Source organism: Ranitomeya imitator, chromosome 9 (assembly GCF_032444005.1).
Source record: "Ranitomeya imitator isolate aRanImi1 chromosome 9, aRanImi1.pri, whole genome shotgun sequence".
Lineage (NCBI taxonomy): Eukaryota > Metazoa > Chordata > Amphibia > Anura > Dendrobatidae > Ranitomeya > Ranitomeya imitator.
Window position 1 is genome coordinate 105403400 of NC_091290.1, and position 23611 is coordinate 105427010.

Genomic DNA, 23611 nt, shown 5'->3' on the forward strand with positions numbered 1-23611 from the left:
CTAGACTACTCTCCTGTTCTAGACGTTGATGGGGGTCCCGCTCTGATCTAACAATATAAGTGATAATTACTGTAGATCAGGATACAGGTATTTGTGTGCATATTGTACCGTGTGGCTTCCGCTTCACGCGCACTTTTCTTTTCTCAGGAGTACAAGCTGCTGTTTGAAGGCGCAGGAAACAACCCTGGAGATAAAACGCTGGAAGACAAGTTCTTCGAACACGAGGTAACCATAGGATGAGGGAAGCAATGTTCCATGTAGCATCAGCGCCGGCAGCTGGAGGGAAAAAAAATCCGCTCAATGTCTAGTACGACAGACCCATTAAGATTTGGCATAGCTGCGGCCGAACTTCTCTGGTTCTTCATTAGGAAATGATGAGATCCAGATGAAGGGTTTTATCCTTCTCGCTATTTCTGCTCTTGGCCTACAATCCAGCTTTATTTTTTTTTTGCAGCTGGTTTTGTACTATGAAATCTCATTTTCGTCGTTACCCCTGGTTGTCATGGTATATAAAGATCCATCTGCTTCTTTGCTGAGTGTGGGCTTTTTTTCCTTCTCCAGTATTGAATGTCTGTTCTGATCATTTGGAAACGTTGTGCCTTTTGCACCTGCATTACATCGAGGTCAGGAATGTGCGACTGTTGGCCAATGTTTCTGTACTCTGGGGGTATTCGGGCTCATTACCATTCTATATGTGATCTGTACATTGCTGCAAGGCCTGGGAATGGCGGGGACACCTCCGTACAGCAGGGTTTAATCATCAGTATGGATTAGGGCTCACTCCAGGGATTTCTCTACCAAGGAACAGTACTATATAACGGCCATAGAAGTAGAATGTCATTATTTTGGTGTTTTTCCATGTTCTTACTTACATCACGGTTCCCTTCTATACAGAAAATCACATCGGATTGATGGGTCACTCACGTGACAGATAACAAGACTGTCCAATGGTGCCACATAGACTAATGACTCCGAGATTTCAGTCTTTTTACATTCGTGTCTGGGGAACTTTTGTTTTTCAGGACCATACACATTTTAATTTTATTGTAGTACATTAGTTTAAAGGGAATCTTGTCACCAGTTTTTCACCATCTAATCTGAGAGTAGCATAATATAGCAGTAGAGACCCTGATCCCAGTGTTGTCACTTACTGGACTGCTTGTTGTAGTTGGGTAAAATCACTGTTTTATCAGCAGGAGATTATCATTAGAGGACTAGAAAACCTGCTGTCAGGTAGTGCAACCCACCCCCCACCACTGTCAGATTTCTGCTGACACTGGCCATGGACAAAGTAACATAGTAACATAGTTAGTAAGGCCGAAAAAAGACATTTGTCCATCCAGTTCAGCCTATATTCCATCATAATAAATCCCCAGATCTACGTCCTTCTACAGAACCTAATAATTGTATGATACAATATTGTTCTGCTCCAGGAAGACATCCAGGCCTCTCTTGAACCCCTCGACTGAGTTCGCCATCACCACCTCCTCAGGCAAGCAATTCCAGATTCTCACTGCCCTAACAGTAAAGAATCCTCTTCTATGTTGGTGGAAAAACCTTCTCTCCTCCAGACGCAAAGAATGCCCCCTTGTGCCCGTCACCTTCCTTGGTATAAACAGATCCTCAGCGAGATATTTGTATTGTCCCCTTATATACTTATACATGGTTATTAGATCGCCCCTCAGTCGTCTTTTTTCTAGACTAAATAATCCTAATTTCGCTAATCTATCTGGGTATTGTAGTTCTCCCATCCCCTTTATTAATTTTGTTGCCCTCCTTTGTAGTCTCTCCAGTTCCATTATATCCTTCCTGAGCACCGGTGCCCAAAACTGGACACAGTACTCCATGTGCGGTCTAACTAGGGATTTGTATAGAGGCAGTATAATGCTCTCATCATGTGTATCCAGACCTCTTTTAATGCACCCCATGATCCTGTTTGCCTTGGCAGCTGCTGCCTGGCACTGGCTGCTCCAGGTAAGTTTATCATTAACTAGGATCCCCAAGTCCTTCTCCCTGTCAGATTTACCCAGTGGTTTCCCGTTCAGTGTGTAATGGTGATATTGATTCCTTCTTCCCATGTGTATAACCTTACATTTATCATTGTTAAACCTCATCTGCCACCTTTCAGACCAAGTTTCCAACTTATCCAGATTCATCTGTAGCAGAATACTATCTTCTCTTGTATTAACTGCTTTACATAGTTTTGTATCATCTGCAAATATCGATATTTTACTGTGTAAACCTTCTACCAGATCATTAATGAATATGTTGAAGAGAACAGGTCCCAATACTGACCCCTGCGGTACCCCACTGGTCACAGCGACCCAGTTAGAGACTATACCATTTATAACCACCCTCTGCTTTCTATCACTAAGCCAGTTACTAACCCATTTACACACATTTTCCCCCAGACCAAGCATTCTCATTTTGTGTACCAACCTCTTGTGCGGCACGGTATCAAACGCTTTGGAAAAATCGAGATATACCACGTCCAATGACTCACCGTGGTCCAACCTATAGCTTACCTCTTCATAAAAACTGATTAGATTGGTTTGACAGGAGCGATTTCTCATAAACCCATGCTGATATGGAGTTAAACAGTTATTCTCATTGAGATAATCCAGAATAACATCCCTCAGAAACCCTTCAAATATTTTACCAACAATAGAGGTTAGACTTACTGGCCTATAATTTCCAGGTTCACTTTTAGAGCCCTTTTTGAATATTGGCACCACATTTGCTATGCGACAATCCTGCGGAACAGACCCTGTCGCTATAGAGTCCCTAAAAATAAGAAATAATGGTTTATCTATTACATTACTTAGTTCTCTTAGTACTCGTGGGTGTATGCCATCCGGACCCGGAGATTTATCTATTTTAATCTTATTTAGCCGGTTTCGCACCTCTTCTTGGGTTAGATTGGTGACCCTTAATATAGGGTTTTCATTGTTTCTTGGGATTTCACCTAGCATTTCATTTTCCACCGTGAATACCGTGGAGAAGAAGGTGTTTAATATGTTAGCTTTTTCCTCGTCATCTACAACCATTCTTTCCTCACTATTTTTTAAGGGGCCTACATTTTCAGTTTTTATTCTTTTACTATTGATATAGTTGAAGAACAGTTTGGGATTAGTTTTACTCTCCTTAGCAATGTGCTTCTCTGTTTCCTTTTTGGCAGCTTTAATTAGTTTTTTAGATAAAGTATTTTTCTCCCTATAGTTTTTTTAGAGCTTCAATGGTGCCATCCTGCTTTAGTAGTGCAAATGCTTTCTTTTTACTGTTAATTGCCTGTCTTACTTCTTTGTTTAGCCACATTGGGTTTTTCCTATTTCTAGTCCTTTTATTCCCACAAGGTATAAACCGCTTACACTGCCTATAAGTAAGTAAGTAAGCTACCAATAAATGGTGTGGTTGGGGTTACACAGAGAACTGTGAGATCTAAATATATTTTGCATACGGGCCTGGCTAAGGAGATTCTAACGGACCAATGAACTCCTTTTATGTCCAAAGTGATGAGGGAGTTGTGTAAGGCTCTCTAGATTACACCACTCTGGACATTGGTGTACCATGCACAGATGGACGGACTCGTGGAGAGGTTCAACAAGACCTTGAAATCCATGCTTAAGAAGGTTGGGGAGAAGGATGGCCGAGACTGTGATTACCCACTGCCGTACCTGCTGTTCTCTATTAGGGAAGTCCCACAAACCTCTAAAGTGTTCTCGCCATTCGAGCTGCTTCTGGATACTTTGGTGACTTCTGAATATTACTAAGGAACCTGGGAAGCGGAAGTTACATCACACCGGAGCATCTTCAAGCATGTGGCCCAGATGCAGGACGGAATCGTGAGGGTAATGCTGATTGTGTAGGAGAGCCTCCTTCAAGTACAATAGGCCCAGGCAAGGATCTACAATCAGGCAGCGAGGTTGAAACCGTTTAGCCCTGGAGACCGGGCATTGGTGTTGGTACCCACTTTCGAAAACAATATTCTGTCCAAGTGGTAGGAGCCATATGAAATGAGTGAAAAATTGAGTGACCTAAACTACAAGGTCCACCAGCCGGGGAGAAGAAAGCCGTACCAAGTGTACCACATTAACCTGTTCAAACCGTGACGAGACAAAGACAGAGTCGAGGATGTCACAGTGGTAGTGTCACTATCACCGCCCCAGAAGCAACAGTGCCAAGAACTACTTCAGCGGAAATGGGACCTGCCTTCGGAGTTGCCAGGATGTATGTAGGTTGTGTAGCATGAAATCCTGACAGAACCGTATATGCAGGTGAAACAAAAGCTGTGTCAGATTTCCAAAGCCCACCATGAGGTGATCTCGAAGGAGGTGAGGAGAATGTTGAGTCTGGGCGTCATCAAGGAATCAAAGAGCGGTTTGTCCAGCCCTGTTGTTCTGGTACCCCAGCCTAATGGAGAATGGCACTTGTGTAACGATTTCAGGAAGCTGAACGAGGAAATGCAAATTTGATGTGTATCAGATGCCCTGGTTTGATGAACTCCATTGAGAAGCTAGGGTCAACCAGATACATCAAGACTCTGGACCTAACGAAAGGGTCCTGGCAAATTCTCCTGTCCCAGAGTGCCAAGGAGAAGATTGACTTCTCGACACCTGACTGTTGCTTCCATTATACCAAGATACCCTTCAGGCTGACAGGAGCCCCACCTACAGGTGCTTCTCACAAAATTAGAATATCATCAAAAAATTTAATTTATTTAAATTCTTAAACACAAAAAGTGAAACTCCTATATAGAGTAATTACAGAGTGATCTATTTGAAGTGTTTATTTCTGTTAATATTGATGATTATTGCTAATAGCCAATGAAAATCCAAAAGTCATTATCTCAGTAAATTACAATAATTAACAAAAAACACATACAAATGCTTCCTAAGGCTTCCTAGAATTGGCCACAACCGGTCTCTAAGAAGCAGATTAGGGAGTTTCTGGGAACATGTGGGATACTATCAGTGATTTATCCAGGATTTCGTCTTGCAGACCGCCCCCTGACTGATATTCTTAAGAGCACGAATACGTCAATGGACTAATGGTCCTCTGAAGCGGAGATGGTGTTCCAGGAGTTGAAGCTCGCCCTATGTAAACAGCCGGTTTTGGTCGCTCCTGACTTCAGTAAGGGCGCTCATGTTTTTTTCAGGAGTGTACGCCTACAGGAGGCGGACACTCGGACGCAGTCTACTACATTTGAATGTTTGCCTCTTTCAGGCATACACTCTCAATAAAGTGCACGTCAAAGCGAACGTGAGCTCTGCCGTCACTATTACAGTCTACTGACCCTGTCGGCTGTTGTGAATTCTGTGGCTGAATTCACTCCTGTGGTCACAAGTGGTACTGCAGCTTCTGGGCTTCCTCCCTCAGGTGTTCTGGTGAGCTCGTTGGCTGCCTTGTTATTTAACTCCACCTGATTCTGTCTTCCTTGTTCCTTGTCAATGTTCCAGTGTTGGATCTGAGCTTCTGGATCTTTCCTGTGGCCTGCTGCTCTGCTTAGATAAGTGCTTCTTTGCTTTTGTTGCTGTTTTTTCTGTCCAGCTTATCTATTCGTTTTTGCTGGAAGCTCTGAGACGCAATGGGTGTACCGCCGTGCCGTTAGTTCGGCACGGTGGGTCTTTTTGCCCCCTTTGCATGGTTTTTTGTTTTAGGGTTTTTTGTAGACTGCAAAGTTCTCTTTGCTATCCTCGCTCTATCTAGAATATCGGGCCTCACTTTGCTGAATCTATTTCATCCCTACGTTTTGTCTTTTCATCTTGCTAACAGTCATTATATGTGGGGGGCTGCCTTTTCCTTTGGGGTATTTCTCTGAGGCAAGTCAGGCTTGTATTTCTATCTTCAGGCTAGTCAGTTCCTCAGGCTGTGCCGAGTTGCATAGGTAGTGTCAGGCGCAATCCACAGCTGCCTTTAGTTGTGTTTAGGATAGGTTCAGGTATTGCGGTCTACAGAGATTCCACGTCTCAGAGCTCGTTCTATTGTTTTTGGGTTATTGTCAGATCACTGTATGTGCTCTGATTACTGGCACACTGTGTTACTAAATTGCCTACATAACAGTACAAGGAGCCAAACTAATGATTCTCAATAGAGGGAAAAAAGAAGTTCTGACATCATTTTTTTTTCTCAGCTCTGTGTTCAGTCTTTTTTTCCCCCTAGACATAAGGGGGCTTCAGGACACAGCTGTGGACATGGATATTCAGGCTCTGTGCTCTTCAATGGATAATCTCGTTATAAATGTACAAAAGATTCAAGATACAATTGATCAGAAATCTATGCTAGAACCAAGAATTCCTATTCCTGATTTGTTTTTTGGTGATAGAACTAAGTTTCTGAGCTTCAAAAATAATTGTAAGCTATTTCTGGCCTTGAAACCTCATTCTTCTGGTAATTCAGTTCAACAGGTTTTGATTATTTCTTTTTTGCGCGGCGACCCTCAGGACTGGGCATTTTCTCTTGCGCCAGGAGACCCTGCATTGAGTGGTGTCGATGCGTTTTTCCTGGCGCTCGGATTGCTGTACGATGATCCTAATTCAGTGGATCAGGCTGAGAAAAATTTGCTGGCTTTGTGCCAGGGTCAGGATGATATAGAAGTATATTGTCAGAAATTTAGGAAGTGGTCAGTACTCACTCTGTGGAATGAATCTGCGCTGGCAGCTTTGTTCAGAAAGGGTCTCTCTGAGGCTCTTAAGGATGTCATGGTGGGTTTTCCTATGACTGCTGGTTTGAATGAGTCTATGTCTTTGGCCATTCAGATCGGTCGTCGCTTGCGCGAGCGTAAATCTGTGCACCATCTGGCGGTATTGTGTGAGATTAAACCTGAGCCTATGCAGTGCGATAGGACTATGACCAGAGTTGAACGGCAAGAACACAGACGTCTGAATGGGCTGTGTTTCTACTGTGGTGATTCCACTCATGCTATTTCTGATTGTCCTAAGCGCACTAAGCGGTTCGATAGGTCTGCCGTCATTGGTACTGTACAGTCCAAATTCCTTCTGTCCATTACCTTGATATGCTCTTTGTCATCGTATTCTGTCATGGCGTTTGTGGATTCAGGCGCTGCCCTGAATCTGATGGATTTGGATTATGCTAAACGTTGTGGGTTTTTCTTGGAGCCTTTGCGGTGTCCTATTCCGTTGAGAGGAATTGATGCTACACCTTTGGCCAAGAATAAACCTCAATACTGGGCCCAGCTGACCATGTGCATGGCTCCTGCACATCAGGAAGTTATTCGCTTTCTGGTGCTACATAATCTGCATGATGTGGTCGTGTTGGGGTTGCCATGGCTACAAACCCATAATCCAGTATTGGATTGGAACTCTATGTCGGTATCCAGCTGGGGTTGTCAGGGGGTACATGGTGATGTTCCATTTTTGTCTATTTCGTCATCCACTCCTTCTGAGGTCCCAGAGTTCTTGTCTGATTATCAGGATGTATTTGAAGAGCCCAAGTCCGATGCCCTACCTCCGCATAGGGATTGTGATTGTGCTATCAATTTGATTCCTGGTAGTAAATTCCCTAAAGGTCGTTTATTTAATTTATCCGTGCCTGAACACACCGCTATGCGCAGTTATGTGAAGGAATCCCTGGAGAAGGGACATATTCGCCCATCGTCATCACCTCTGGGAGCAGGGTTCTTTTTTGTAGCCAAGAAGGATGGTTCGCTGAGACCGTGTATTGATTACCGCCTTCTTAATAAGATCACTGTTAAGTTTCAGTATCCCTTGCCATTGATTTCTGACTTGTTTGCTCGGATTAAGGGGGCTAGTTGGTTCACTAAGATAGATCTTCGTGGTGCGTATAATCTGGTGAGAATCAGGCAAGGAGATGAATGGAAAACGGCATTTAATACGCCCGAGGGTCATTTTGAGTATCTAGTGATGCCGTTCGGACTTGCCAATGCTCCATCTGTTTTTCAGTCTTTTATGCATGACATCTTCCGTGAGTATCTGGATAAATTCCTGATTGTTTACTTGGATGACATTTTGATCTTCTCAGATGATTGGGAGTCTCATGTGAAGCAGGTCAGAATGGTTTTCCAGGTCCTGCGTGCTAACTCTTTGTTTGTGAAGGGATCAAAGTGTCCCTTCGGTGTGCAGAAAGTTTCATTTTTGGGGTTCATCTTTTCCCCTTCTACTATCGAGATGGATCCGGTTAAGGTCCAAGCCATCCAGGATTGGACTCAGCCGACATCTCTGAAAAGTCTGCAAAAGTTCCTGGGCTTTGCTAATTTTTATCGTCGCTTCATCTGTAATTTTTCTAGCATTGCCAAACCATTGACCGATTTGACCAAGAAGGGTGCTGATTTGGTTAATTGGTCTTCTGCTGCCGTGGAAGCTTTTCAGGAGTTGAAGCATCGTTTTTGTTCTGCCCCTGTGTTGTCAACCAGATGTTTCTCTTCCGTTCCAGGTCGAGGTTGATGCTTCTGAGATTGGAGCAGGGGCGGTTTTGTCACAGAGAGGTTCTGGTTGCTCAGTGTTGAAACCATGTGCTTTCTTTTCTAGGAAGTTTTCTGCTGCTGAGCGTAATTATGATGTGGGCAACCGAGAGTTGCTGGCCATGAAGTGGGCATTCGAGGAGTGGCGTCATTGGCTTGAAGGAGCTAAGCATCGCGTGGTGGTATTGACTGATCATAAGAACCTTACTTATCTCGAGTCTGCCAAACGCTTGAATCCTAGACAGGCCCGTTGGTCGTTATTTTTTGCTCGCTTCGATTTTGTGATTTCGTACCTTCCGGGCTCTAAAAATGTGAAGGCGGATGCTCTGTCTAGGAGTTTTGTGCCCGACTCTCCGGGTTTATCTGAGCCGGCGAGTATCCTCAAGGAAGGAGTCATTGTGTCTGCCATCTCCCCTGATTTGCGGCGAGTGTTGCAAAAATTTCAGGCTAATAAACCTGATCGTTGTCCAGCAGAGAAACTGTTCGTCCCTGATAGGTGGACTAATAAACTTATCTCTGAACTTCATTGTTCGGTGTTGGCTGGTCATCCAGGAATCTTTGGTACCAGAGAGTTAGTGGCTAGATCCTTCTGGTGGCCATCTCTGTCACGGGATGTACGTACTTTTGTGCAGTCCTGTGGGATTTGTGCTAGGGCTAAGCCCTGCTGTTCACGTGCCAGTGGGTTGCTTTTGCCCTTGCCGGTCCCGAAGAGGCCTTGGACACATATTTCGATGGATTTCATTTCTGACCTTCCCGTTTCTCAAAAGATGTCAGTCATTTGGGTGGTCTGTGATCGCTTTTCTAAAATGGTCCATCTGGTGCCCTTGGTTAAATTGCCTTCCTCCTCTGATTTGGTGCCTTTGTTCTTCCAGCATGTGGTTCGTTTGCATGGCATTCCTGAGAATATTGTTTCTGACAGAGGTTCACAGTTTGTTTCAAGGTTCTGGCGAGCCTTTTGTGGTAGGATGGGCATTGACCTATCTTTTTCCTCGGCTTTCCTTCCTCAGACTAATGGCCAGACCGAACGAACCAATCAGACCTTGGAAACATATCTGAGATGTTTTGTTTCTGCAGACCAGGATGATTGGGTGTCCTTTTTGCCGTTGGCTGAGTTCGCCCTTAATAATCGGGCCAGCTCGGCTACCTTGGTCTCTCCATTTTTCTGCAATTCTGGGTTCCATCCTCGTTTCTCTTCAGGACAGGTTGAGTCTTCGGACTGTCCTGGTGTGGATTCTGTGGTGGACAGGTTGCAGCAGATCTGGACTCAGGTAGTGGACAATTTGACCTTGTCCCAGGAGAAGGCTCAACTTTTCGCTAATCGCAGACACCGTGTGGGTCCCCGACTTCGTGTTGGGGATCTGGTTTGGTTATCTTCTCGTCATATTCCTATGAAGGTTTCCTCTCCTAAATTTAAACCTTGTTTTATTGGTCCGTATAGGATTTCTGAGATTCTCAATCCTGTGTCCTTTCGTCTGACCCTCCCGGACTCCTTTTCCATACATAATGTATTCCATAGGTCGTTGTTGCGGAGATACGTGGCACCTATGGTTCCATCTGTTGAGCCTCCTGCCCCTGTTTTGGTGGAGGGGGAATTGGAGTATATTGTGGAGAAAATTTTGGATTCTCGTGTCTCTAGACGGAAACTCCAGTATCTGGTTAAATGGAAGGGTTATGCTCAGGAAGATAATTCCTGGGTTATTGCCTCTGATGTCCATGCTCCAGATCTTGTTCGTGCCTTTCATGTGGCTCATCCTGGTCGGCCTGGGGGCTCTGGTGAGGGTTCGGTGACCCCTCCTCAAGGGGGGGGTACTGTTGTGAATTCTGTGGCTGAATTCACTCCTGTGGTCACAAGTGGTACTGCAGCTTCTGGGCTTCCTCCCTCAGGTGTTCTGGTGAGCTCGTTGGCTGCCTTGTTATTTAACTCCACCTGATTCTGTCTTCCTTGCTCCTTGTCAATGTTCCAGTGTTGGATCTGAGCTTCTGGATCTTTCCTGTGGCCTGCTGCTCTGCTTAGATAAGTGCTTCTTTGCTTTTGTTGCTGTTTTTTCTGTCCAGCTTATCTATTCGTTTTTGCTGGAAGCTCTGAGACGCAAAGGGTGTACCGCCGTGCCGTTAGTTCGGCACGGTGGGTCTTTTTGCCCCCTTTGCGTGGTTTTTTGTTTTAGGGTTTTTTGTAGACTGCAAAGTTCTCTTTGCTATCCTCGCTCTATCTAGAATATCGGGCCTCACTTTGCTGAATCTATTTCATCCCTACGTTTTGTCTTTTCATCTTGCTAACAGTCATTATATGTGGGGGGCTGCCTTTTCCTTTGGGGTATTTCTCTGAGGCAAGTCAGGCTTGTATTTCTATCTTCAGGCTAGTCAGTTCCTCAGACTGTGCCGAGTTGCATAGGTAGTGTCAGGCGCAATCCACAGCTGCCTTTAGTTGTGTTTAGGATAGGTTCAGGTATTGCGGTCTACAGAGATTCCACGTCTCAGAGCTCGTTCTATTGTTTTTGGGTTATTGTCAGATCACTGTATGTGCTCTGATTACTGGCACACTGTGTTACTGGATTGCCTACATAACAGTCGGCGCCTGCATCCGGGCCTCGTTTTGTGAAGTATTTCGGACGTATGCCCCAACGGGGACACAAATGCAATGTGAAAGCACCCTAAGGAGATTGTGGTACATGCGCATGTCTCCAATGTCATTTGTGAGCGGTGTTATCCCAGAAAATAGATGGGGACAAACATCCAAACTCTATTCCTGTGAAAAGAACTATGCCATCTTGGAGAAAGAGTGCTTGGGTATCAAATGGGCAATTGACATGCTGAGGTACTACTTGTTAGGCCAGAAGTCCAGGCTAATTTCAGATCATGCGTTCCTGAGATGGATGAGGGAAAGTAACGGGAAGAGTGCACTAGTGACTACGTAGCTTCCAGAGGTCCAGGACTTTAGTTTTCATGTGGCCTGGGAAGCTACAGGGTAATGTAGATGCCCTGTCCAGACTTCCCTATTTGATGACTGAAGGTGCCAAAACCATGGCTTTGGGCAGAAGGGTGGGATATGTGACAAAGAGACTGGCAAAGTACTGGAGAAGAGATATAGTTTCACTGAGGCTAATGGCTTCAGTGATTTAAAACTTGGACGTTTGCCCCAGCACACTAAGTGCTGAGAGGGGTTAATCGGACATTTTAAGGGCTAGGCTTTTAAGTGAACAGCTGAAGAAGGCTGTTCACCATTTCTCCTCCCCAGGGTGGGGTTTAGAAAGTAAATAGTCAGCCATCTGAGTCGTTTGGTGTTCGGTGTGTCTGGAGAAGACCGCTCCAGAGAAGTGTTTATCTTAAGCCATACTGAACCTGGTTGTATCCTGAGTGGTTGGATCCCCGCTGGTATACGGACTGTGCTTTAAGCCATCTCTTGTTTTCCCGTTATGCCAGAAAGGCCGTGTTTATTTTGTTGTTCCTGCACTAATTTATGCTTTGTTTTAAATAAACCAGCAGAAGAACCGTTCCTGTGTCTACCTCGGTGGGCTGCCGAGTGAGCCGATCTACCACACCCTACTGTCCATATCCTTTAAGCGGTTAATACACACTATATGGCCCTTTAATCAGAAGACTATACTGACCCAGCATTACATCTCGGAATATGAGCTAAATATCCTAATTATAGTCTAGTTGCTTGGTAAAAAAAATAATGAATTCTCTCCTACTAATCCCCTCCATCCATCCCCTAGGAAGTACTCTACCGATTCCATATCTTTTCTGGTGATCATGGCACAAGACAGCTGCAGCCAGTCACTGTCTGCAGCGGTGACCAGCAGTGATACTATATGTGCCCCTTTTACACATTTATTTTACACCAGGTCTATCTATATGACTTTATATTCTTCCCTGACTGAACCGACCCTGCTGTCTGAGGGTTATAGAAACTCGCTGGAACACCCGACCCCACGAAGTCTGATAACGGCCATTACGAGCAGATGTTTGGTTGGTGGCTGCTACTTCAGTCTTCCCTCTTCGCACACAAGCTCTTGGCTGCAGCGAGGATCGGAGTGCTCTTTTCTGATCCCAGAGGGAGCGAGGCGCGCAGTCCAGGTGCCAGTTCTGCATCCAAATGTGAGCGATCCGGGACTCAACACTGCCTCCATTCTGATATAGAAGAAGAGTCATGAGCGTATCGGTGATTGCGGAAATCACGTTTAATTAAGGGGGTCTGTTTTATCACTAAGACTGGAGTCTGAATTATCTATTTATTATATACTAATGGGGCTCTGCGCATTAAAAACAACCCATTCCACATCAAAATAGGTTTTTAATTGACTTAAAGGGGGTTACGATATTGATGGCACCCCCACCTATTTCAGATCCGACGGTGGATAGATGTAAGTGTGAACTGTAGCTTAGCTCTTTTTCAGTTGAAGCGGACAGGGGAGGGTACCTGAATTCGAGAACTGGAGAGAAAACAGTGATTTTTTTTTTTTTAATCAAAACTGCAGCAAGCAGCCCAATAAGTGACACATCACTGGAATCAGGATGTCTGGCCCTACGTCATGCTGCTCTGATTAGGTGGCAAAAACCCATTGACAGGTTCCCTTTAAAGCCTAATAGTGTGGGCTATCGGGTATAGGTTTGGGGTCACGCAACCCACACATACGCAGGATCCATCATCGTGGAGAGGCTTTACATTCAGCATTTCACATACAGACTACACAGCCGCCCCATGTAAGTGATCCTGTGCCAATACCCGTGTGCTCAATAGAATAACAATCTTTTAAGCTAAAGGGCAGGCTGCCTTGCCAAGAGTTTAGTAACTGGTTTTTGCCAGTGTGCTGATATTGTGTCTTTCCATTCAATTAAAAGAAAGGGTTCAGTCTTTGTGCATAAAACATTTACAGGTTGATAAGGTCTCGGAGTTTGTGCCAGATTTCAGTGTAATTAAACTATATAGCTTTGGGATCGCGGACAAGACGGTCATGCATGTTTTCTATCAACTTTACAGAGATGTTTCAGGGAACGGCATTTAAAGGAACAGTAATGACACAGTGCTGCAGATGACTATCTAGACTAAAATATATAAAAAGGGTTATCCAGGAGTTGTTTTGTTTTTTTAAATTATCCCTGTGGGATTAAACACTTATCGGCAGGTAGCTGTTATTTGCCTGCCTGTGTTGCCCTGTGATGATCTTTCCCCACTGTGAGGATTGTAGTCATGCTGTAAGTTGAAATTATTTTTCATCTCCAGATTTTTATCAGAGGCCTGAAGGTTTTGATGTAAAATTGATTGATATTTGTAACTGTTCAGAACGCACTCCAGGTTAAGTCACAGTTAATTGCCAAAAAAACACAAAGCATTATGTTGCCTCCACCATGCTTCACTGTGGGCATGGTGTTTTTCTAGTGATGCGTAGTGTTGGCTTTGCACCAAACATACCTTTTGGAACTATGGCCAATAAGTTCAACCTTGGTCTTATCAGACCGTAACACGTTTTGGCAGACTTGATATAGGTTTTCCAAAAACATAGCTGTGCTTGGTTGTGTTTTTTGTCGGAAAAGGCTTCCATCTTGCCACACTACCCCACAGGTCAGAGATATGAAGAATAGAGGAGATTGTTGTCACGTTCATTACACAACCAGTACTTACCAAAAATCCTGCAGTTCCTTTATTTTTGTTATAGGCCTCATGGCAGCCTACTAGGATAATTTTCTTCTTGTCTTTTTATTAAACTTTGAGGGACTTCCAGTTCTAGGTAATGTTACTATTGCGACGATTTTAAGTCACTTCTTGATGACGTGTTCAGTGTTCCATTGTATATCTGATGCCTTGAAAATGTTTTTGTACCCCTTTCCTGACTTTCAACAATTAGATCCTTTTGCTGTGTTGTACGCTGTTTACAGACCATGGCTTTTCCTGTAAAATGCAACAAAGAAAATGTAGAGGAAATCCTACTAAAGCAATTAATCTTTATAGGGGCTAATCAGAATCAATGTACATATTAACAGCTATGTAATGACTACTACAGTTGTGCTCAAAAGTTTACATACCCCGGCAGAATTTTTGCTTTCTTGGCCTTTTTTCATGTAACTCTATGTTACATGATTGGCTAACTTGGAATACGGCCACATCCCCAGCAATAATAGGATGTTCACACTTAAGCAAACCCTTTTTTTTTTAACTTTTATCCCTCCCCCCAACATGATTTTTGTTGTTTTTCTCAATGTGTTTGTCCTGATTATAGGTGACATTCAAGGTAGAAAATGTTCTGAAATGAATCTTCTTGGTCATTTTTTTTTTTTTACATCACCAAATCCTAATATTTTAACAGGGGTGTGTAGACTTTTTTATATTATATTCACTGTATATATAGGTTGCAGTCCATGTCCTGGGAGAAGAACTCTGCCTTTAAATGGATGTACCGTATTTTGTATTAGTCACATACAACTTTTTTATGAAACCTGTTAAAAAAAATCGTGTTCCATCTTATGTCTCCTTCTGATTGTTCATATTTTTTTCCCATTTACAGGTGAAATTGAATAAATTGGCCTTTCTAAACCAGTTCCACTTTGGTGTGTTTTATGCCTTTGTGAAGCTAAAGGAGCAGGAATGCCGGAATATTGTGTGGATCGCGGAGTGCATCGCCCAGCGGCATCGGGCCAAGATTGACAACTACATTCCGATCTTCTAAAAAAAAATAAGAGACATTTCCAGCTTACTCGTCTCCCCCTGAACCCCCTGCAGATACGTCCTCTGCCTTATGGTCTGGTCAGTCCACGGGGAGGTGCCACATAAGATTCCGCAGAGTTTATTTAGCCGATCAGCAGCTGGTTTTGCTAGGTGTATGGCAGACAACTGCTGAGCGGCCAGCAAGGCCTTCCCTCCGGCTGTGACCACTAGGGATCAGTGTAGCCCTTCTAAATCCTCTATGAATAGCTCTAGATGTGAGTGAATGTTCAAAGATACTACGGGTGCTGTATCTATGTCCAAATTGACTCTCTTTATCTAAATTTCCATTGTTGCTTATTACTAAAATTTAGTGCGTTGTAATTCCTAACGGGTGAGAACATTTATAGAAAAATGCACATAAAGAACCAAAGAAGTAGTAAAATAATGTTCATTACAAAATATTAAAACAGTGTTAAAAATGTATTAGAATCCAGAGCAGACGAAAGGGGTGAGCAGACAATAAAGCACCAAAAGACAAGTCCGAGGCAATATCCTAAATCCAAGACCCCTCAATAAATCATAGAACATTCACATAATATTGAATAATTCATGAGGATAAACCTGATGAGACCAAAATCAGTATTGTATAGAAGAGGGAGTCAGAAAAAACAAAAGTAGTAGTAATTTACCTTAGACCTGCGGTGCCACAGCCCCTACGCGCGTTTCTTCCGGGAAAGAAGGCACAAAGCCGAAACGTGCGTAAGGGCTGTGGAATCGCAGGTCTGAGGTAAATTACTTCTACTCTTGGTTTTTCTGGCTCCTTCTTCTATACAATTCTGATTTAGGTCTCATCAGGTTTATCCTCATGAATTATTTTAATATTATGTGAACGTTCTATGGTTTTTGAGGGGTCTTGGATTTATGATATTGCCTCACACCTGTGGTTCCACTCTTTTGGTGCTTTATTGTCTGTTCACCCCTTTCGTCTGCTCTGGATTCTAATACATTTTTAACACTGTTTTAATATTTTGTAATAAACATTATTTTACTACTTCTTTGGTTCTTTATGTGCATTTTTCTATATATGTTCTCATGCTTTCTTTCATTGGACCTTCTTTATGGTTTATTTTCCTTTAGTGGTTATACCAGGTTATGACAGTTTTGCCACAGTGTTCTTGTTATCGTCTCATATGTTCTAATTCTTAAAGGGGTTGTTCAGGCAACTAAAAATACATGAGAATAAGCTTAGTAAATTATATACTTTATTCTTAAGATAGTTCAAATACAACAGGTGGCCCAATGCTCTGCTCTCTGGGTACTGGCTACTTCACTTTCTGTTCTCAACGCTGTATATAAAGGGGGATGGCTGACTGTCTCATTTTAGCTGCTGAGCCGTCCACTTCCTCTGTTCATGCATAAGCTTTATCACAGGAGTAGGCTGGCTGTCTCATTTTAGCAGCTGAGCCGTCCACTTCCTCTGTTCATGCATAAGGTTTATCAGAGGAGGGGGCTGGCTAACTCTCATTTCAGCTGCTGATTTGCCCTCTGTCTATGCATAAGCTTTATCGGAGGAGGGGGCTGGCTGTCTTATTTCGGCAGCTGAACTGTCCACGCATAAGTTGTATCAGAGGAGGGGGCTGACTGACTCTCATTTCAGCAGCTGTGCCGCCCTCCTCTGTCTATGCATGAGCTGTATTAGAGGAGGGGGCTGGCTGACTCTCATTTCAGCTGCTGAGCTGCACACCACCTCTGTCTATGCATAAACTTTTATCAAAGGAGAGGGCTGGCTGACTGTCTCATTTCAACAACTGAGCTGTCCATCTCCTCTGTCTATTCATAAGCTGTTTCAGAGGAGGGGGCTGGCTGAATCATTTCAGCAGCTGAGCCGCCCACCTCCTCTGTCTATGCGTAAGCGGTACCAGAGGAGGGTGCTGGCTTAGGTATTGAAATTAACAGTCAGCTTGTCCCTTCATGCAGTGCTGTAGTCATCTGTGGACATATGAAACACGGTCATGTTTTAAGCACGAGACATGAGATGGAGATGCTGGAACCAGAGGAGCTACCAGAGGACCTGGAGTCCGAGATAATTGAACTACATTGATAAGTTATATAAATTACTGTTTAAAGGCCTTTTATTTATTTTTAAGTTGAAAAACCCCTTTAAAGAGAATCTGTCATCAGAAATTGACTTATTGATTAAATCGCGTATTTTTCTTTTAATTTTTTGCTGTTTATTTTTTATTTTTTTGCTCATAAACCACAATTTGCATTAAAATAAAAAATAGTAATCTTGAAATTTGCCCACTGACCACTGAGGCTTTTTTAGACTCTTAACTTCTTGTTTTAGGAAACAACACATATACATTAACCACAATGCAAGCCACAAGTTCATTATGAAAGCAGGGGAGCAGGATCAGCTGTGACTTAGCCTATCAGTTGTGTATAGAGGCGTAACCTTTCGTTGTAAACCTGCCTCTGATGATAATGAGCCTGCTGAAAAGTTTCTGAAAGTAGGTAAAATAAGAGTCTAAAAAAAATTGTTGGGAGAATTGCAAGGTGACTAATTTTGTTTTCCAAAAAAGATAGTTATGTGAAAAATTAAATTGCCTACAAATTTAAAAAAAATACATTTAACCCAAAAGCAATGTAATTTTTCGATGATCACTTACCTGTCAGTAATTTCTGTCTGTGAACACAAGCCCATACTTACAGATGGGGGCCGGGCTAGGGGTCCGGACCTTCCAGACTGTCGGGATGTGGCACAATGGCATATAAAGACGATGTGAAGTGGTCGCAGAGCTGATCTTGGTGTGACGCGGCATGTTAATGGCAGTCCCGTAGGATGGGACCCTGTGTAGTATTGTAATATGTTGTACTTCTCACTGTATAATTATAGATGTTTACACTAATAAAAATGTCGCTCTCCACCAGCTATACGAAAAGTCACAGCTAAAATTCGTTTTCTCCTAACCTGAAACTAAAAGGTAGATAAACCCCCACAAAACCTGTCCGGCCCACTAAAATGGGGAATGGGCGGTGTACATGTTGCACTTTTGTTGTGTGTACCAGCATCATTTTTGGCCGTTTCTAATATTTGACGCTCCTCTGTGCAAACTTGTATTTTTGCTCATTACTGTCTCTGGCAGCCTGATGCTTGGCAGGTAACACAAGTGATGGAGCCGTGATGCATATTTGATCCATATGAAGGTATGGATGTGTCCGAAAGGGGCTGGTTTATGTCAGCTAGAAGGTGCAATACTATGAAACCCTGTAATAGTCTTTCCTGAAGTCATACGGGAATATGGCCTACTGAAGAACCTCTTCTCAGAACATAGAGTTGCACTGATGGATGCAGTCGTTTCCACCAGTGAAGCTGTTCCCTCCATAATCCCCATCCCAGTATCTTCTCATTTTATGGGAAAAGAACCCTGTTCACCTCTTGGCGTCAGAGTCCCTATGGTCCTTCAGTGGAAGGCCTTTATAGTAGAGTAGTAGGCATCATACCAAGCTTTAACACTCCTTTGCATTATGTGAGAAGGTGCGAATAATTTAGCGGGACCCAGTCGAGCGACCAGGTCAGTGATCCATGGCCGTCGGCCGGGAGCTCTGAGAGAACTGCTGACATCTGAGGCTTTACTTTTGATTAGCTGGCATGGCATGGTATATGTGCACCATACACCAGGCTGACAAACCATAAGAGAAGACAGATGCTACCGGTAAGAGGGTTTCCATCCCATGGGCTCAGATAACGGATGTGGCTACTGGACCAAGACCGGTGAATCCACCCCTACCTCCCACCATTGATCCATCCATAGGAGAATGACGGTTCAGGCATCTTCTACTGTTCTAAACCTTGGGCCTCGGTGATATTTGCTCTTTAAAATCTTAATGCATGACGTTGGCAAAGAATCCAAGCAGAACATTCCTGTTTTATGCGCAGGTAGAGTAATAAAATATGAAGCACTTTAGTACACGTGACTCCGACACAATATTCGATCACCCTAGCCAATGGTGCATGCTTTACTGAGCGCCGGCTCCATCCAGTTTCTTACTTTCATTGCCCATCTGGTAGTTTTTTATGACGTAAAGTCTTTTTCTTGAACCTTTCAGTTCTGCCTCCATCTCATAACTTATTTGGCATTCCACCCACTCTTATTCCTATGCTGGACTCCTCAAGAATGACATTTTTAGACTCCAATGTTTCAGTGTTAAGGAGCTGAACTTTCCAAGAATCTGTTGTCTGATTTCCTCTTACGTGAACGATGAATATGTTTTACAGTTCCCTTTGTTTCAGTGAATGGATGCTCTGATCAATATATGAATAAATATATATGTATATGGTAATAAAGTGTTTACCTCCATGCTCACGTCTACTGTTCAGTGTCTGAACTTTCTGCTCTCAATTACATAATTTGGTTCTATGTTTCTTACATTGGTCAATTGTCACAATTCCAATTTTAATGACTAATCTGTAAAATGTTGCGTTAGGCTATTTTTTTTTGCTTTTTGCTATTATGCTTTGTACCGTTTCATGCACTATTTTTAGTGGTTCCTAGCACTATAGGTGCTGACTAGTGATGAGCAAGTGTACTCGTTGCTCGGGTTTTCCCGAGCACCCTCGGGTGACCGCCGAGTATTTATGACTGCTTGGAGATTTTGTTTTCATCGCGGCAGCTGAATGACTTACAGCTATTAGCCAGCTTGAATACATGTGGAGATTCCTTAGCAACAAGGCAACCTCCACATGTACTCAGCCTGGCTAGTAGCTGTAAATCGTTCAGCTGAGACGATGAAAACTTAATTTCCGAACAGTCATAAATACTCCGAAGTCACTCGAGCGTGCTAGGGAAATCCCGAGCAACGAGTACACTCTCTCATCACTAGTGCTGACCCCTTCTTTCTATCACTTCCCAACATCCATTATTCAGTGCCCTGCCTGTCCCAAGCTAAAAGACCACTTCTCTGTTAGGGCGCACACGTTGAGTACTATAAAACACTGCATTTTTCCCACAAGCCCTTTTACCCATAAGCAGTTTTTCAGTCAAAAGAGAATGTAAACCATCTTGACATCCTTTACTGCCTGTTGTCAAGCACAATCTGTCTTCAGCAGAAGAGAGCACATAAGACAGATGAGAAACACTTAGTGGGAGCTGTTTGGAGTGGATTTTCAAGGGTACAACAACATGATTTGCTGATTTTACTTTTATCACATTCATCAAACAAGATCAAGTTGTCAGAAGTGCTGTCATTTAAATTTTTATCTCCGGTATATGGTCACATTTACCATATTGTAATTCCAAAATTTGTAATATTTCAGGACAAAAAATGCCCATCTATAATATAACGCTGGGAGCGTCACTCTGTCCGAAGCCTTTATAGACTGCGCAGGCGCAAGCGCCGGCGCAGTCTGGCCCCCACAGAGTGACGCTCCCAGGAGATCGCGGTATGCGTAAGCACTGAACGCATACCGCGATCTCCACCGGAGAGTCAGGGACCGTGGACGCGCCAGGAGGGAGGGTAAGTATATTCACCTGTCCTCCGTTCCAGCGCTGCGTGCGGCTCCGTCTCCCGGCTCATCTGCTGTGACAGAGTCCAGTCACAGGCAGTGGAGCCGGAGTGTGTGTTCAAGAAAATGGCGGCGGAAAGCGCTGACTGCGCAGGCGCCGATTCCTGCTGCCGGAATCGGCGCCTGCGCAGTCCGCGCTTTCCGGCGCCATTTTCTTGAAGACACACCTGCAGTGGAGCCGGACGATAGGTGAGTATGGTATTTTTTTTATTTTTTATATGGCAGCAGCATACGGGGGTATACACACTGGAGCGTCTTATGGGGGCATATAATACAATAGTGGCGCAGGATGGGAGCAGCACATGACAGAACGGGCGCAGGATGGCAGCAGCGCATGACAGAACGGGCGCAGGATGGCAGCAGCGCATGACAGAACGGGCGCAGGATGGCAGCAGCGCATGACAGAACGGGCGCAGGATGGCAGCAGCGCATGAAAGAACGGGGGCGCAGGATGGGAGCAGCACATGACAACGGGCGCAGGATGGGAGCAGCACATGACAACGGGCGCAGGATGGGAGCAGCACATGACAGGACGGGCGCAGGATGGCAGCAGCACATGACAGAACGGGCGCAGGATGGCAGCAGCGCATGACAGAACGGGCGCAGGATGGCAGCAGCGCATGACAGAACGGGCGCAGGATGGCAGCAGCGCATGACAGAACGGGCGCAGGATGGCAGCAGCACATGACAGAACGGGCGCAGGATGGCAGCAGCACATGACAGAACGGGCGCAGGATGGCAGCAGCACATGATGGAGACTATATACCAATATAAATGCTCGCCACCCGGGCGTAGAACGGGTTCAATAGCTAGTATATAATAATCTGGTATATGAACACATACAGTTAGGGCCAGAAATATTTGGACAGTGACACAAGTTTTGTTATTTTAGCTGTTTACAAAAACATGTTCAGAAATAAAATTATATATGTAATATGGGCTGAAAGTGCACACTCCCAGCTGCAATATGATAGTTTCCACATCCAAATCGGAGAAAGGGTTTAGGAATCATAGCTCTGTAATGCATAGCGTCCTCTTTTTCAAGGGACCAAAAGTAATTGGACAATGGACTCTAAGGGCTGCAATTAACTCTGAAGGCGTCTCCCTCGTTAACCTGTAATCAATGAAGTAGTTAAAAGGTCAGGGGTGGATTCCAGGTGTGTGGTTTTGCATTTGGAAGCTGTTGCTGTGAGCAGACAACATGCGGTCAAAGGAACTCTCAATTGAGGTGAAGCAGAACATCCTGAGGCTGAAAAAAAAGAAAAAATCCATCAGAGAGATAGCAGACATGATTTGGAGTAGCAAAATCAACAGTTGGGTACATTCTGAGGAAAAAGGAATTGACTGGTGAGCTTGGGAACTCAAAAAGGCCTGGGCGTCCACGGACGACAACAGTGGTGGATGATCGCCGCATACTTAATTTGGTGAAGAAGAACCCGTTCACAACATCAACTGAAGTCCAGAACACTCTCAGTGAAGTAGGTGTATCTGTCTCTAAGTCAACAGTAAAGAGAAGACTCCATGACAGTAAATACAAAGGGTTCACATCTAGATGCAAACCATTCATCAATACCAAAAATAGACAGGCCAGAGTTAAATTTGCAGAAAAACACCTCAAGAAGCCAGCTCAGTTCTGGAAAAGTATTCTATGGACAGATGAGACAAAGATCAACCTGTACCAGAATGATGGGAAGAAAAAAGTTTGGAGAAGAAAGGGAACGGCACATGATCCAAGGCACACCACATCCTCTGTAAAACATGGTGGAGGCAACGTGATGGCATGGGCATGCATGGCTTTCAATGGCACTGGGTCACTTGTGTTTATTGATGACATAAGAGCAGACAAGAGTAGCCGGATGAATTCTGAAGTGTACCGGGATATACTTTCAGCCCAGATTCAGCCAAATGCTGCAAAGTTGATTGGACGGCGCTTCATAGTACAGATGGACAATGACCCCAAGCATACAGCCAAAGCTACCCAGGAGTTCATGAGTGCCAAAAAGTGGAACATTCTGCAATGGCCAAGTCAATCTCCAGATCTAAACCCAATTGAGCATGCATTTCACTTGCTCAAATCCAGACTTAAGACGGAAAGACCCACAAACAAGCAAGACCTGAAGGCTGCGGCTGTAAAGGCCTGGCAAAGCATTAAGAAGGAGGAAACCCAGCGTTTGGTGATGTCCATGGGTTCCAGACTTAAGGCAGTGATTGCCTCCAAAGGATTTGCAACAAAATATTGAAAATAAAAATATTTTGTTTGGGTTATGTTTATTTGTCCAATTACTTTTGACCTCCTAAAATGTGGAGTGTTTGTAAAGAAATGTGTACAATTCCTACATTTTCTATCAGATATTTTTGTTCAACCCTTCAAACTAAACGTTACAATCTGCACTTGAATTCTGTTGTAGAGGTTTCATTTCAAATCCAATGTGGTGGCATGCAGAGCCCAACTCGTGAAAATTGTGTCACTGTCCAAATATTTCTGGCCCTAACTGTATAATGGGAACTCAGGACCTCTCTTCTGCGAGCCAGTGCGACAACAACCCATCACTGGAGGATTGAGTGACCATTAATTAAATGGAGAACATTCACTTAAACACCTCCGAAAAACAACACATTTCCCCTTGGTGTCCCCAAATCTACTTCTTCCCCTGGCATTAAGAGATGATCGCCTGACACTTCAGTTGCTAGACCCAAAGGGAGCAAAAGGATAATCCAGTTTTATTATATATATATATATATATATATATATATATATATACCGTATTTTTCGCTTTGTAAGACGCTCCGGATTATAAGACGCACCCCAAATTTTGAGGAGAAAAATAGGATTTTTGTTTTTAATAAATTGGTGGGGCGTCTTATAATCCATGCGTCTTATTACTTACCAGGGGTTGTGGCTGCGGTGGATCAGGGTCCCAGGGTCGTTGCTGGAGGCAAGAGTGGAGCATTGCTGCAGGCTGGG

The 23611-nt window shown here is 43.9% G+C and overlaps 1 protein-coding gene across 1 annotated transcript in view; it reads left to right on the forward strand.

Moving 5' to 3' along the window:
* The window catches only part of ATP6V0D1 (ATPase H+ transporting V0 subunit d1), an 86913-nt gene extending 67470 nt beyond the window's left edge, over window positions 1–19443 (forward strand). The window contains exons 7-8 of the mRNA XM_069740517.1: window positions 148–225; window positions 14941–19443. Coding sequence (XP_069596618.1) covers window positions 148–225; window positions 14941–15102 — 240 coding nt within the window. The 3' untranslated portion in view covers window positions 15103–19443. The remainder of the gene's footprint in view (window positions 1–147; window positions 226–14940) is intronic.
* Window positions 19444–23611: the final 4168 nt, after the last annotated feature.